This window comes from Aulonocara sp. 'chitande type north' Nkhata Bay, linkage group LG13 (assembly GCF_057382095.1).
Source record: "Aulonocara sp. 'chitande type north' Nkhata Bay isolate Kocher_YH1m ecotype deep benthic linkage group LG13, A_spYH_male_GT1.1, whole genome shotgun sequence".
Classification (NCBI taxonomy): domain Eukaryota; kingdom Metazoa; phylum Chordata; class Actinopteri; order Cichliformes; family Cichlidae; genus Aulonocara; species Aulonocara sp. 'chitande type north' Nkhata Bay.
The window spans coordinates 28,926,894-28,939,852 of NC_141356.1; the positions used below are offsets into that span (position 1 = coordinate 28,926,894).

Sequence of the window (12,959 nt, forward strand, 5' to 3'; positions counted from 1 at the left end):
ATCAGCAAACATTATGCTGAGTGAAGTAAATCAGCGTTTCGGAGCTGAAGAGGACTCGAACTCAGAAAGCGGAGTTTCCAATGTTTCTGTGACAATAATTCAAAGAAGTCAGATTCCCCGACTCCCTGAGATGCCCTGAAATAAGTTACTTTTTTGAAATTCTTTCCAGTGTTTCTTCTCACAGCATAAGTCTGTTTTCTTCCTGGTACCAGCGGCTGTTGCTAGGAGACATTTCACACCCACATGTTCATTTTTTTCTACAAAACTATTCGATGATCACTGAACAGGCCATTAAATATAAGTTTAACGATTAAATAATTAAATAATCGTTAAAGTTCAATATGCGATGCAAATTATAGCATGCTCGCTGAATTAAAAACTGAACGAGAAACTAAAGTCGCCATTTTTTAAATTCTTTTATTATTGTGAAAAGCAACAGTTAGAGAATCATAATAATTTAATCAGCAACTAATAATTAATGCTCTTCCTGTTATTTGCTGTCCTGTGTTTTGTGGTCAGAGCAAGCACATACTATTTCAGGACACACAGGAAGGGCATAGCAAGAGCTGCATTAGAAGAATCGTGAACCAGTGTTTTGTTTTCGTTTATCGGAGCTGTAGAGGAAGTAAAAGTCTGGACATCATGGCCTCATCCATTAGTCATAGACTTGGTTGACTGATCCTTGGCTCATTCTGTTCTGTGCTGGAGGAAAGACACTCAAGAGTATGTGTACAAAAACATTGCTTGGACAAAACAACCCACCTATAATGTGGCTGTAATGTGAATACGGTGCTAATTTAAAAGAAAAGTGATTTAAGGGATCTAATTATGAAATACACATTCACTGAGAAGCACTTCATTAGGCAAACCTGTTCAATTGCTCATTATCACAAATCATCCAATTCCGTGGGAGAAACTCCGAGCATTTAAACACGTAGAAAGGGTCAAGACGAGCTGCTGCAGTTCAAACCGAGCATCAGAATCGTGAAGAACGGTGGTTTAAGTGACTTTGAATGTGGTACGGTTGTTGGTGCCAGACGAGCTGGTTTGAGTATTTCAGGAACTGCTGATCTACTGGGATTTTTTTCCACACGGCCATTTCTAGGATTTACAGAGAATGTTCTGATAGAGAGAAAATATCCAGTGAGTGGGAGTTCTCAGGGTGAAAATGCCTTGTTGTTGCTAGAAGTGAGACTGCACTGAGCTGACAGGATGGTAACAGTAACCAGAATAGCCACTCGTTACAACCAGGATATGCAGAAGAGCATCTGTGCAGGCAGATCAATTTGAACCTGAAGTAGCAGCAGAAGACCACACCGGGTGCCCGTCCTGTCAACTAAGAACAGAAACTGAGGCTACAGCTCACACAGACTTACCAAACCTAAAAAGGAGAAAATTGGAAAAATGTTGCCTGGTCTGATGAGCCTCAATTTCTGCTGCAGCATTCAGATGACTGGTCTGAATTTGGTATGAAAACCATGAAAACCTGGATCCATCCTGCCTTGTTTTTGCGGCTCAGGCTGCTGATTGAGGTGTAATGTGTGGGCGGTACTTTGTGGGGCACACTTTAGGTGCCTTAGTACCATCGTTTAAATGCTATAGCCTACTTGAGTATTATTACCAACCATGCCAATCCCTTTATGGCCACAGAGTGCACGCCTTCTGATTGCTGCTTTCAGCAGGACACGGTGCCATGTCAAAAAGCCCAAATCATCTGAAACTGGTTTCTTGAACAAGAACAACACTTTGCTCAAATGGCCTCCACAATCACAAGATCTCAATCCAACAGAGCACCTTTGTGATGTGGTGGAGCAAAAGATTTGCATCTGCAGCATCTGTGTGATGCTCTCATGCCAAGACCAAAAGTCTTGAGGATTGTTTCCAGCCTCTTGCTGAATCTATGCCATGAAGAATTAGGACACGAATTAGGACAGTTTTAAAGGGAAAAGGAGAGTCCAACCCAGTATTGTCAAGGTGTACCTAATAAAGTGTAAATACAGATGTACATTTCTTTTGAAATCAAAGCAATTCAAGACAGAATTAAAACAACCTGCAATACTACCCTATGGCATCACCAAAGAAGACTAAAGGCAAGTTTTTTTGAGAATCTTTGCTTTCAGTGATCAAGCAGAATGCTGACATTTTCATCCTTTCAAACAAAGGTTGTAAGAAAAGACGTGATGACGAGGTATTCATGCACTGCTTCTACACAAACTGAAAATTTGGTGCATTTTCAACAGTAAAAAACATCAACATGAACATCAAAACCCAGAAGGTGCTAGACACAGGATCCTCAGTCAGACAAAAAATAATATTTTTCAGTAAGCTTGAATCATACTTGAGACACTACTCCCATTCCTTTGACTGAAGAGAAAAAAGCACCAACAAAAGCAGCATAAATTTAAATAATCATGTCTGCCAGGGACTCCGAGTTCACCTCTGACAAGGTAAGAAATGTGATGCTGCAGAATGCTGTGTGTCATCCTTGTTGATCTTTGACTGAGTGTAAATGGAAATTACTCCAACAGTGAATGGCAAGTAGTACGGGATTCAGCTAAAAGCATACACACCTCACAAATGACCAGGGGAGCGTTTGGAGTCTGCCACTCTCAAATTTAATCGCAGCAGTATTGCCTTAAACATCCCCAAAGGAAAACTTCCCAACATCTAAAACCAAGCCAGCAACAAACATGTCCTCCCCAAATGAAAAATGACACAGCATCCCCCCTGCACACTCCCCTTTGTGAATTTATCTGGCAGCAAGGGGCATTTCAGCAGTGGCTTTTTGTCTTGCCAGCATTTGTCTGCTCTGGAGTGCTACAGCCCATTTGTGCTTTAAGTGAAATAATACAATTAAACATTTCTGGAGAGGGAAAATATAATACAAAGTTGCTGCCTTGTGTAAATGTTTTGCATGCTTCACAGCTGTTATCAATCTGCCTTTGCGTTACACACGGTTTTGTGAAAACACAATGCACCGTAACACCATTACATTTAGAAAATCTGCATAGCTATTGATAGCGTGTCTGAATAAATATAATATAAGTTATTATAATCCATTTTCCCGAAACCAAACTCAGTGTTTCTACACAGCCAAAGTGTTCATAATTCAATGGAAGCTCACTGGAGAGAAAGGTATGGACTTTATATTTCATGTATGTGGCAGCCAATTTAAACAGTCCTGAATGTTTCAGTGAAATGAATCACATTTTCCTTTTGAAGACCAACAAAAGGAAAATGTGATTCATTCAATTATGTTTACTGTCAGGACTGGCTTCTAAATTCTTGATTAAATATTCATAATGTCTTTTATCCCTTTGTTGAGGATGATTAGCAAGACGAAGTGGTGCACGACTGCTAAACAGTGTTCCTTCATAGCTAAGAGGATTTCAAATAGGGCGAGGTAAAGAAACATTAACACTCTTTATCATGGTTTTAAGTTGGATTTTTGCTTAATTATATGTGATCATAATGTAGGGAAAACAATTTAAGTAAAAAACAAACAAGCATTTTTGCATCTGCGACGTCGTACCCCGTGCAGCAGTTATGTCACCAGAAATAAAGCTTATGAAAAATGAGTGTCAATGTTTTCATACTATAGTACTGAAGCTTGGTCGGGTAATGTTGAATAGGCTTTGTAGCAACGCTGCTGTGTGGTGCAACAGACAGACATTTATGGGTATAACATGAGAAAGTCAAAGGGGTGTAACTGTATTTGTATAAAAACAGGTAAATGTTTTCCCTTTCCGATGTTAGGTGCAGTGGCACCACACAACCCGAGATGACAGCAAGATAGAAAAAAAAGAGCATTTGAGAGTCATGCAAGAGGGAAAGATTGGGAAAAAAATATGGAGATGAGACTGTGTTACAGTGCCTTCAGGCAATTTCAATTTTTTCACCGGTCATTGGAGTCTGGATTACAGTATTTACAGTTAAATACAACCACAGCACTGCACTGCATACATGCTGACAACAGCAAGGCATCTGTATTCAGTGTTGCCAACTATCACCCAAGGAAAGTAGGTACTCTGTGCTCAAACATGACTTGATGATGTCATGGGCTCATTTGCATATGAATAAAATTGCTGAACCGATCAAGAGCAAATAGAAGCAGAGCTCAGCAGCAGGCACTCTCTCATTTCTCCTGCTGGCTTACTCTGCCCCACAGTGATGAAGCCTCTAAGCCTTTGTGTGCAGTACAGAGACACAAGATCAGCAGTGCAGGGGGAAGGATGGCTGATCAGAACTATTTGAAAGGAACAAGCAATAAGTCAAAATATATATGAATCAGGTCTGGTAACGAGTCTACTGCCAAATGTTTGAAAGTGAGATGTTTTCCCATGATAAATCTAAAGAGTAGTTATATTTGTTGCTTATGCCTTTTCATAAGCAGTATTACTAAAGGACATAAAAAAGGAGCTAAATTTAGTTACTAGTAAGATGGATATTTTGCTATTGTTTTTATGCAATTTGTGTATGCTAGTGGAGTTTTAAAACTGTTGATAGGTAAAAAATAATGCCGATAAGATGTAAACAATTTACATATTACTATTCATTATTTTAGTTCACAAATGTACAGTTACAGTATGTAAAACACATTTTAGCCAACAAACAGAGATCAAAAACATTCATTTAAAGAAGATTTAGATTGTTTCTACTATTGACTGTTCCAGATCCCGATTTGCTCCTGAGCTTTTCCCAGTCTGTGGAAGGCCATCAACCTACTGTTTACCTCAGCTGGCAATGCTGACTGAGAAGTGTCCACCTTCTTTTACGCTAGAAAAGTCTGTAACATTTTGTGAAAGGAGTCCGTTATGGGTGGATGTAACTTTGTTGGAGTCTGTTGCTTGAAAGACTGTAACGGGAAAGTGCGATTTTAAGGACAACTGAGCCTAACATTAGCGGGCATAATGTTAGCTTACAACTAGTTGTTGTTTACTCAGCTCTTGTCAGCTGTACAGACAATGAATGTTGATAACAAATTATTGCGACAATATCGGGAATACACAAGCATGATGAACACATTTTGATCCTCTTTGATCCTCCCACAACAGTATTTTTAATAGATTTATAATAGCTTTTATGAGAATGCATCAGTTTGTTGGAACCTATGAGTACAGTTTTCTTTTTTCTATTAAATAACTTCAAAAAATGACTGACTGTACCTTCAATCGTTCTAGGCCTGCTTGACACATGTTACAAAAAACGTTCTTCCCTGGCAGTTGAATTCTAGGTGAATGACAGCAAAGTAGAAGCACCATATCGTTACCTGATGGTGACTGACGTCCATCTGTTGTTATTGATGTTCTGATTTACAGCTGCATGCAAAATATGACTGCCACCACAACCAAGTTTAGCAACAGGGCTTCCATCTTGAAGGAAAACATGAAGGAACTGATCCCCAAAGTTCTGCTCCTGAGCTGGAAAGGTAAGAAAATCACAATTAGTAAATAGCCTCTTTTTGCATATTGCTGTATTGTATCAGTACAATATTCGTTACATGATTTCAAACTTATCAAAGATACTGAGTGTATAAAATGAGGCCCCTTTGTGTGTGACTTTAAAATCTGAAAATAGAAGATGATCTGATTTGAACATGTTCAGTTGAGTAACTACGGTAGCTGCACAGGGCTTCTTCCATATGCTTTCCTCACATTGTATGCTAATTTTTCAAAATGATCTTTAATCTCTGCTGTGTGATGCATTTTAATGTGTTAAAAATAAAGATGCAATACAAATACAAATACAAAAACAGAGGTAATATACAGGACCACTACCTGACACCTGAGGGAAGATTGCTATCTGCCAACAAATGCCATTACACAGTCAAAATACATGCCTCCTTGAAGCTTACAAAGACCTAGTTCACATTGCTGTGAGTTCTACAATAAATGCACAAACTGGGCAATCATTCCCTCAACAAAACAGCTAAGAATAAACTGACTTAGACCTGATAAAATCTAAAGTGTAAGGCTTAAAAGGCATTGCAAGCACTCGCACTGTTTTTTTGTTTGTTGAAGGATTAAATTAGGATGGACCAAATGGCATACAAATCATTCAGTCTTAGCCGAGTTAAAAGTAACAAGAAAATATGAAAGAAATAGATAGAAATCTACTCAAAGGTCATGGAGAGCTCAATTGAAAAAGTATAGTGAATAATAATCAATTCTCGCTGAGAGATCGAAACTTTCCACTGGATACTCCCACCTACAAGGGGGAAATTGTTGAAAAGAGAAGAGAAGAGAGAGGAGACTGATTCGAGATAAATCTTCTCTGCCCACTGCTGCAGACACCGTGTTAGTAAAGACCTACAAGGAAGTAAGTACAGGGCTCCTTGTCCCTTATACCACTGGTGGAAACTGAAACTTTGGTCCTCACTGTCTGACAGACCTCCTTAAATCAAACTGCTCCTTTCACAGTCTGAGCTATATGAAGCTATCTGAGACTTGGCATCGAACATAAAGCGCTGTTCACTTATGAGTAATGATTCATATTATAACATACCAAGACTGCATCAATATGAGCTGAATCATCCCTGTGTGTGTGCCACACAGGAACCACACTATTCAGAGCTACTAGGATAACAGTAAAATGTTTTTTTTATTACCATTATGCCATGGTATGGTTAGCAGAAAGCAGTGAGTTTTCTGCTTCAAAAGATAAAGATCCACTCATGTGCACATTAACACACAAGTTTTCAGTAGGTTTATTGCAGGGAGGAGAGGTAAGAGGTAGCAAGCAAGAGGGTATCCTCAGGATATAAGTATCTTCCCCATGGATCACTCTAGTAGGTCTCATTCTGCCTGCCTACCAGGTACTTTTATCACAGCTTGGGCTCTCAAGATCCAAAACATTTTTTTTTTTAAATTTAAGCAGAACAATCTTGCGACTGGAGGACTGATGGTAAATCTACATTTTGCTCCTGCTGGAAAAGCCTCTGGGAAATGGCAGCTGGTGCGACTTTTCCCCAACCTTTGTGGTCTTGATTGCAAAACAGGAATATGACCTCTACAGTATGTCACTTAACTCCAGCACATTATATCTCAATGGGAGATTTTGAGTGTCTTGCAAGTGAGACAGTGCATTGTGGGAGCGACAGCCAGCAGCAGCATGAAATTCTCCCCCACACACACTATCGAGGTCTTCAACAGGAGCAAAAGGGGAGCAACATAAAATGCAGCAGGGAGACAGAGACCAAACTTGCCCACTGTCAGGGAAGACATTCCTGCAAGTCAGAGGACTGAACAGCAATAGTGCCCAATTAGAGGGACCTAAAATATTTCTTTGTTTCCAACAGGGCTTATAGGGCACATTTCAGCTGAATTACAGAGGGCGACAGGGGACCACACACCCAGAGGGAACTACTGAGTAGACTCAACACAATCAGGGTTGGCCTATTTCATTTCACAATGACAATGGTAACTGCGTCAAAACTCTTTGCTAGGCTAGGACCAGGACAGAGGTGTGTGGGCAGAGACATTCCTGTGGCATCTCTCTTGAAGTAATGAAATGAGTGGAGGATTTGGACACCGGAGAAAAATTGAACAAAAGCAGAGCTTGTTGTTTTAAGGGTATATGGCAACTCATGTGAAAGCTCAGAACAATTCCTCCAGGGCAAGAAGGGCATCAAGAAAATCCCCATCTCTTTGTCCACAGGAGGCAATGCTTAGCTTAATATGCTACACTCAGATAAATGTATTCTTTAAGCCGACCATTCTTTGTCTTAGGAAACAACAGGGATGCATTTAACAGTGCAGTGCCATACTACAAGCCACTGTTGCAGAATGACACACAGGAATAAATATCTCACTCCTATAATTTTCTGATCTTTGTTCTGCAGAAGGGTAGGACTCTTAGCCCAAGAAAAAATAGCAGTAGGGACACTATAGGTAGCAAGGCATCATTCATAGTAGAATAAGAGGCTTTTAAATGGCTTCATTTGTCTGGAGCATTTAATTAGTTTGCATCCTGCTCGAAGAGATAAAATTACTCTCATTCACTTGTTCAGTAATCTTCCTTTCTTGGTCATCTGCTCTTCTGTATGATCATGCTGCCAGCACATGATTTCATCCAGAGACACAGTATTCATTGTTACAGCTTTCCTAAAATGTCCTGTGGTCGTGGCATGGATCCTCCGTGGATCCGGCTCATGCTGTGGATGCTTTATAGCATCAGAATCTGGGAAGTTTGGAGACTGGGTCAGTGACTAATAATGCTTTTGGTGGGCAGAATGTGACAAATTAACATCCAGTCAAAAGTCATAATCCACAGTTCGGCAGTAGAACACCGCAGTGTAACATGTAATCAGATTTTTCAGTTCACCTCTCAGTGATTTAATAAATCTCAGCGGTATTTAAGATGTAAAAAATTGTGTCCAACTTGCCTTTTGTTGTCATTCAAATCATAAAAGTCAACCTTCTTTTGATACCGTTCTCAATAAAGGTGTTAACTCTGGATCGTGCCTGCAACAGTACCAAACCGCTTTGTTATAAAATACATCTTATGCAAGAGACTTCATGTCAAGGGCAGAAAAAACACATATTCTGGTGTTCATCTCTATTTGGCGATTTCCATATATCTATCTAAAAAGGCTCAGCTGATTCCAGTATATTAAAAGTGCTCTTTTTCACAAATTATTACAGGGCTGGCAAGCGTCTGAGAAGCTGATAAATCTGTGTCCAGTCTGAATCCTTCCAAGAGCCTTTGTTTAGTCAAAATGTATTGTTTGCTTAAATGCAAGCACCTGTTTAATTTTAGAGCAACACGGACTCTTTATACGTGAAGACAAAATGCAACTGATGAGTTGTTAAATGCAGTTATGTTTTGAATATAATCTTTAGTCAGCAGCATGAAATGAGATAATAATTTGAGATACACAGTACTTGACTTTCCTCTAGCAAACAATTGCTTTTGACGCTTTTTGCTTGTGGTAAAGTCACAAGGCATTATTTAAAAAAAAGCTTGCGCTGAGAGGAAAAGCTTGAAAGTGGAAAGGAAATATGACTCAAACATTATGGTATGGTGCAAAAATATTCGGACACCCGGGGCCTGTTAATAGCAGTGCATATATTTGCTGTGAAAAACTTACATGAGGTGAGAAACAAGGGATGCTGCAGTTTTTTTTAAAATCACCTTCAGAAGGGTTTAAAAAACAATTATAATTTTAAAGCAAGCAGTGGGCGGTGCTGGTTGGAACAGGGCAGCAGCCAGTGAGTCACTTTAAATACTGAAGGAGACTGAAATGTTTAAGTCTGAATTTAACCTGCTGCTGTCATAAACATGCTGCATTCTGCCAAAGAAATGTAAAACTAACTAACCAGTAAAATATTCTTTAACAAAGCAAACAAAGCAAAAAAAACGAACAAAGGGCAAAAATTACATTAAAAGGGCAACATGGAATGACCATTTATTTTATTTATATAACACCGAATCACAACAACAGTTACCTCAATGAGCTTTATATTGTGAGTTTAAGACCCTACAATAATACAGATAAAACCACAAGAATCAGATGACTGTGAGCAAGCACTTTGGTGACTGTGGGAAGGAAAAACTCCCTTTTAATAGAAGGAAACCAGGCTCAGGGAGGGGGAGTCATCTGTCATCTACCAGTTGGGAGTGAGTGGAAGAAGACAGTACAAAAGACTAAGATATTGTGTATTAAAATACTGAATAATATCCTTTTTTTTTATTTTTTCAAAAACACAGTGGGCTGTCAAATGTTTATGAATGGACTAACAAAGGAAGCCTTACACTTCTTACTTCCTACTGCAAAAATAAGCCTCTCTCATCTCCTCTCAAATCAATTTCTGCTTAGCTCTATAACTCATTCGCTGCCAGATATTATTTTCTCTAGATGTCAATGTCGCAGCATCTTTTATTTTGCTATTTTTCTTCTGTAAGGATATTGTTTCCTACAGTCCCCATGGCCCTGTTACTCTGTGCTGAACTTAACAGAGCGTTCGTCCTTCTGCCAGTCGCTGTCACCTGTTTTCTCTCTCTCTCTCTCGCTCTCGCTCTCCCCCTCCCCCTCTCTCTTGCTCACCCCACCTCCTCTATTTTTTCTTCTCCAGCTGACAATTGAAGTCCAGGGGGAGACTCGCGAGTTTGCTTCAGGGAGAGGTGTAAAGAAAAGGGGGAGCAGAGAATAAGGAGCAGGTCTGGCGCGGAGAGTCTTCGCATCTCAATGCACGTCTTTTGGTTTTCTTCTGATTAACTTTGTCTGTTTGATCTCTCGAGTTTTCTTTTCAGTTCCTATTCACTGATGTGAAAGAGATGGGTGCTATATGCCAGGAAGTATTTCTAGATAAAAGGAACCGTGCCCACTATTTATGCTTTCTGAACATCCATCTCTTTTCGTGACAAGGCTCGCAGTCTGCTTTCTGTGCCAGTGAGATACTGTAAATATTACTGAGAACAGTGAGCAGGCGGATTTAATTGAACCAACTAACCTAAAATTATGACTATGTTTTGTAATTTACAGCCGTGTTCACGTCTACAATTGAGTGTGGTGAAAGCTGGTTTGGAATAAAGATGACATCAGGTTGAAACAGCAGTCAGTTTTTCAAACTGATCTATAGTATAAATCTGCAAAGGCTTAGACTGGTATAACTTATGATCCACACAGCTAGACAACTGGTGGCAGTGAATATATGAGGCGACTTATGCCAGGGTGGAAGTGAGACAATACTGCTATCTTGACGTCAAGTCACATCTGACAACTACAAAGGGGGTGTTACTGTACAACCTTTGAAACCACATTCTTTCAAATCACGTCGTTGTCTTTATTCCTTAAGAATAAAGATAAATTGTGTTACAGAGTCCTGATTTAAGTAATTATAATATAAGTGTTTCCTGTTATTGTTCTGCATATAGTACGGGAAAAATACTAATTAGAGAACTCAGGCAACAACTTGCATTAAACTGTGTAGTTTGTAATGCATAGCTTTGTATATAAAATACATAGCTTATGACTTATGACAGATGCAAATGCATTCTCAGTCATATTATGAAAAGCTTTTCTCGGGCAGAAAAAAAAGCTCCCTGAAGCTATATTCTTTTTATCCATGTAATATTCGGTTTTTCAAACAGAAAAGAAAAAAAAATCAATATTCAAACCATTACTTCAAGTATGGGGGAGCATACTAATGGCTTTGCTTTGCAATTATTCCGCTATTCTATTCTCAAACCTATCATTTGACATTTTTAAAAAAGTCCTTAATAATATACCCTAAATCTCTGCAACACAAACCAAATGTAGATTTGGATTTTATAGATAAAGAAAGATTTTTAGCATATAATAAAAATGCACATATATTGGGAATATGTCATTTTAAAAAGACTTTTCATTCCTTAATTTACTGACTGGTTGATTTTTGAACACTGTAATTAAGCGCCCGTGTCAGACAGGATACCGTATAGCTGTCTTTAAATTGATGTTACCATTGTCTATGTCTATTTAAGGTTTAGCTGGCTGACCTTTCAAATACACCAACCCTATATAAAGCACTAATTTAGACTTCTATTACATTCTGAGTGCAGCCTAATTAACAGCTCTTTAAATACAAAGATTTAAGTCTTTGGTGCAACGCTAATTCACTCAGTAGCCATCGTGGGAGGCCAATGTCAGCCCAGTGAAGAAAAGTCAAGCTATTATTACCCCAAAGAATAGTAAAAGTAAAACCACCTTTCCCCCCCACAAAATAGCCTATAGTGTCAAAAGCACACAGAAAGAATAATTCTGTTAGTTCTTTCAGAATTAAACTGCATAACAAAAGTCAGCTGGTACAAGCATAACTTCCTAGTGATAATGTAAGACTGTTAAATGAATTAACATACACTCTTCTGCAGTTGCATCACATATTTTGGGTTCGAGGGGATATTTCACACCTGAATTTTAAACAACTCCTGGATTTACTCCTCGCCACTCTCATTACAGTTAGTCAAGCCAGAAATTCCACATTATGATCAAAGGAGAGGAAATACGGTTTAACCCTGAGGTGTACTGAGCTGTTTAATAGGTCCAGGACCTGTAGACGATGTCACCGATAAGAGGTTGATCTAGGTTACACCAGAAAGATGAATGTTGTGATGTCTTCTGCTGGTGGGTATAGAATAAATTACCCATGATCGCCACACAATGTATGCTGGTTACAGTTCTGTTGCACTTGCACCTGACTTGCTGTGCTGTAACACGGGAACAACGAGAGGCTCCTAAACTCAAGGTGGATGCAGTTTTTAGAGCGAGGAGCCGGTCCACGGAGACCCAGAGTTGGATGCTTTTTTATTAGAGCAGCTCAATGCGTTCATGCTCTGGATTCACCCCTAAGCTGGCTGATACTTAATATATGCATACATATTTTGAACAGATGTGTAATACACACAAAGCAGGGTAAATTAACTAAAGTTCTCATGGCTCAGCTTTCTCAGTCCTCAAAAAAAAAAAAAAAAAAAAATCACTGACTCTTCTCTTCCCAAAACAATACTCCATTGTTATGAGGGTCTACTCGGGGTTGCCTGGCCTACCCACCCCAATCTTCTACTTTAACAAAGGAGAGCGTGTATGTGTGTGCACAGGTGTGGGAACAAAAGAGCTGGCAGCAGGCAGACATACAGTGTAGAGCTCACAGTGGACATAAAGGGTGATCCCAATGCTATCTCTGCGTGTGAGTGTCCAGCTCTTGCCTTATGAGGATTCCTTTGTTCGCTTTTACCTCACAGCTCAATCATCAGCACTGTAACAGCGAAAAAACTCCCAGCTGTCGACAGAAGACAAGGCTATCTGTAATCCTCCACCAGAGCACTGTTTGCGTTTCCTTCTGAGAAGTACATGGTGCTCCTGACACATTATCTTAACATTTGGTTGTAGCTGAATCCACTTATTTGCTGAAAATGTCATAACTAATTAAACATTGACTGAATGGCAGCTATGGCACAAGATACTCTCTAGGTTTCTGTGT

General features: G+C 39.3%; 1 protein-coding gene across 2 annotated transcripts in view; it reads right to left on the reverse strand.

Annotated features, from left to right (window-relative positions):
• Positions 1-12,959, reverse strand: part of eys (EGF-like photoreceptor maintenance factor) — a 196,468-nt gene that overhangs the window by 41,387 nt on the left and 142,122 nt on the right. For both annotated transcript variants that reach the window (XM_086259752.1, XM_086259751.1), the window contains one exon: positions 5,270-5,420. In XM_086259752.1, coding sequence (XP_086115878.1) covers positions 5,270-5,420 — 151 coding nt within the window. The remainder of the gene's footprint in view (positions 1-5,269; positions 5,421-12,959) is intronic.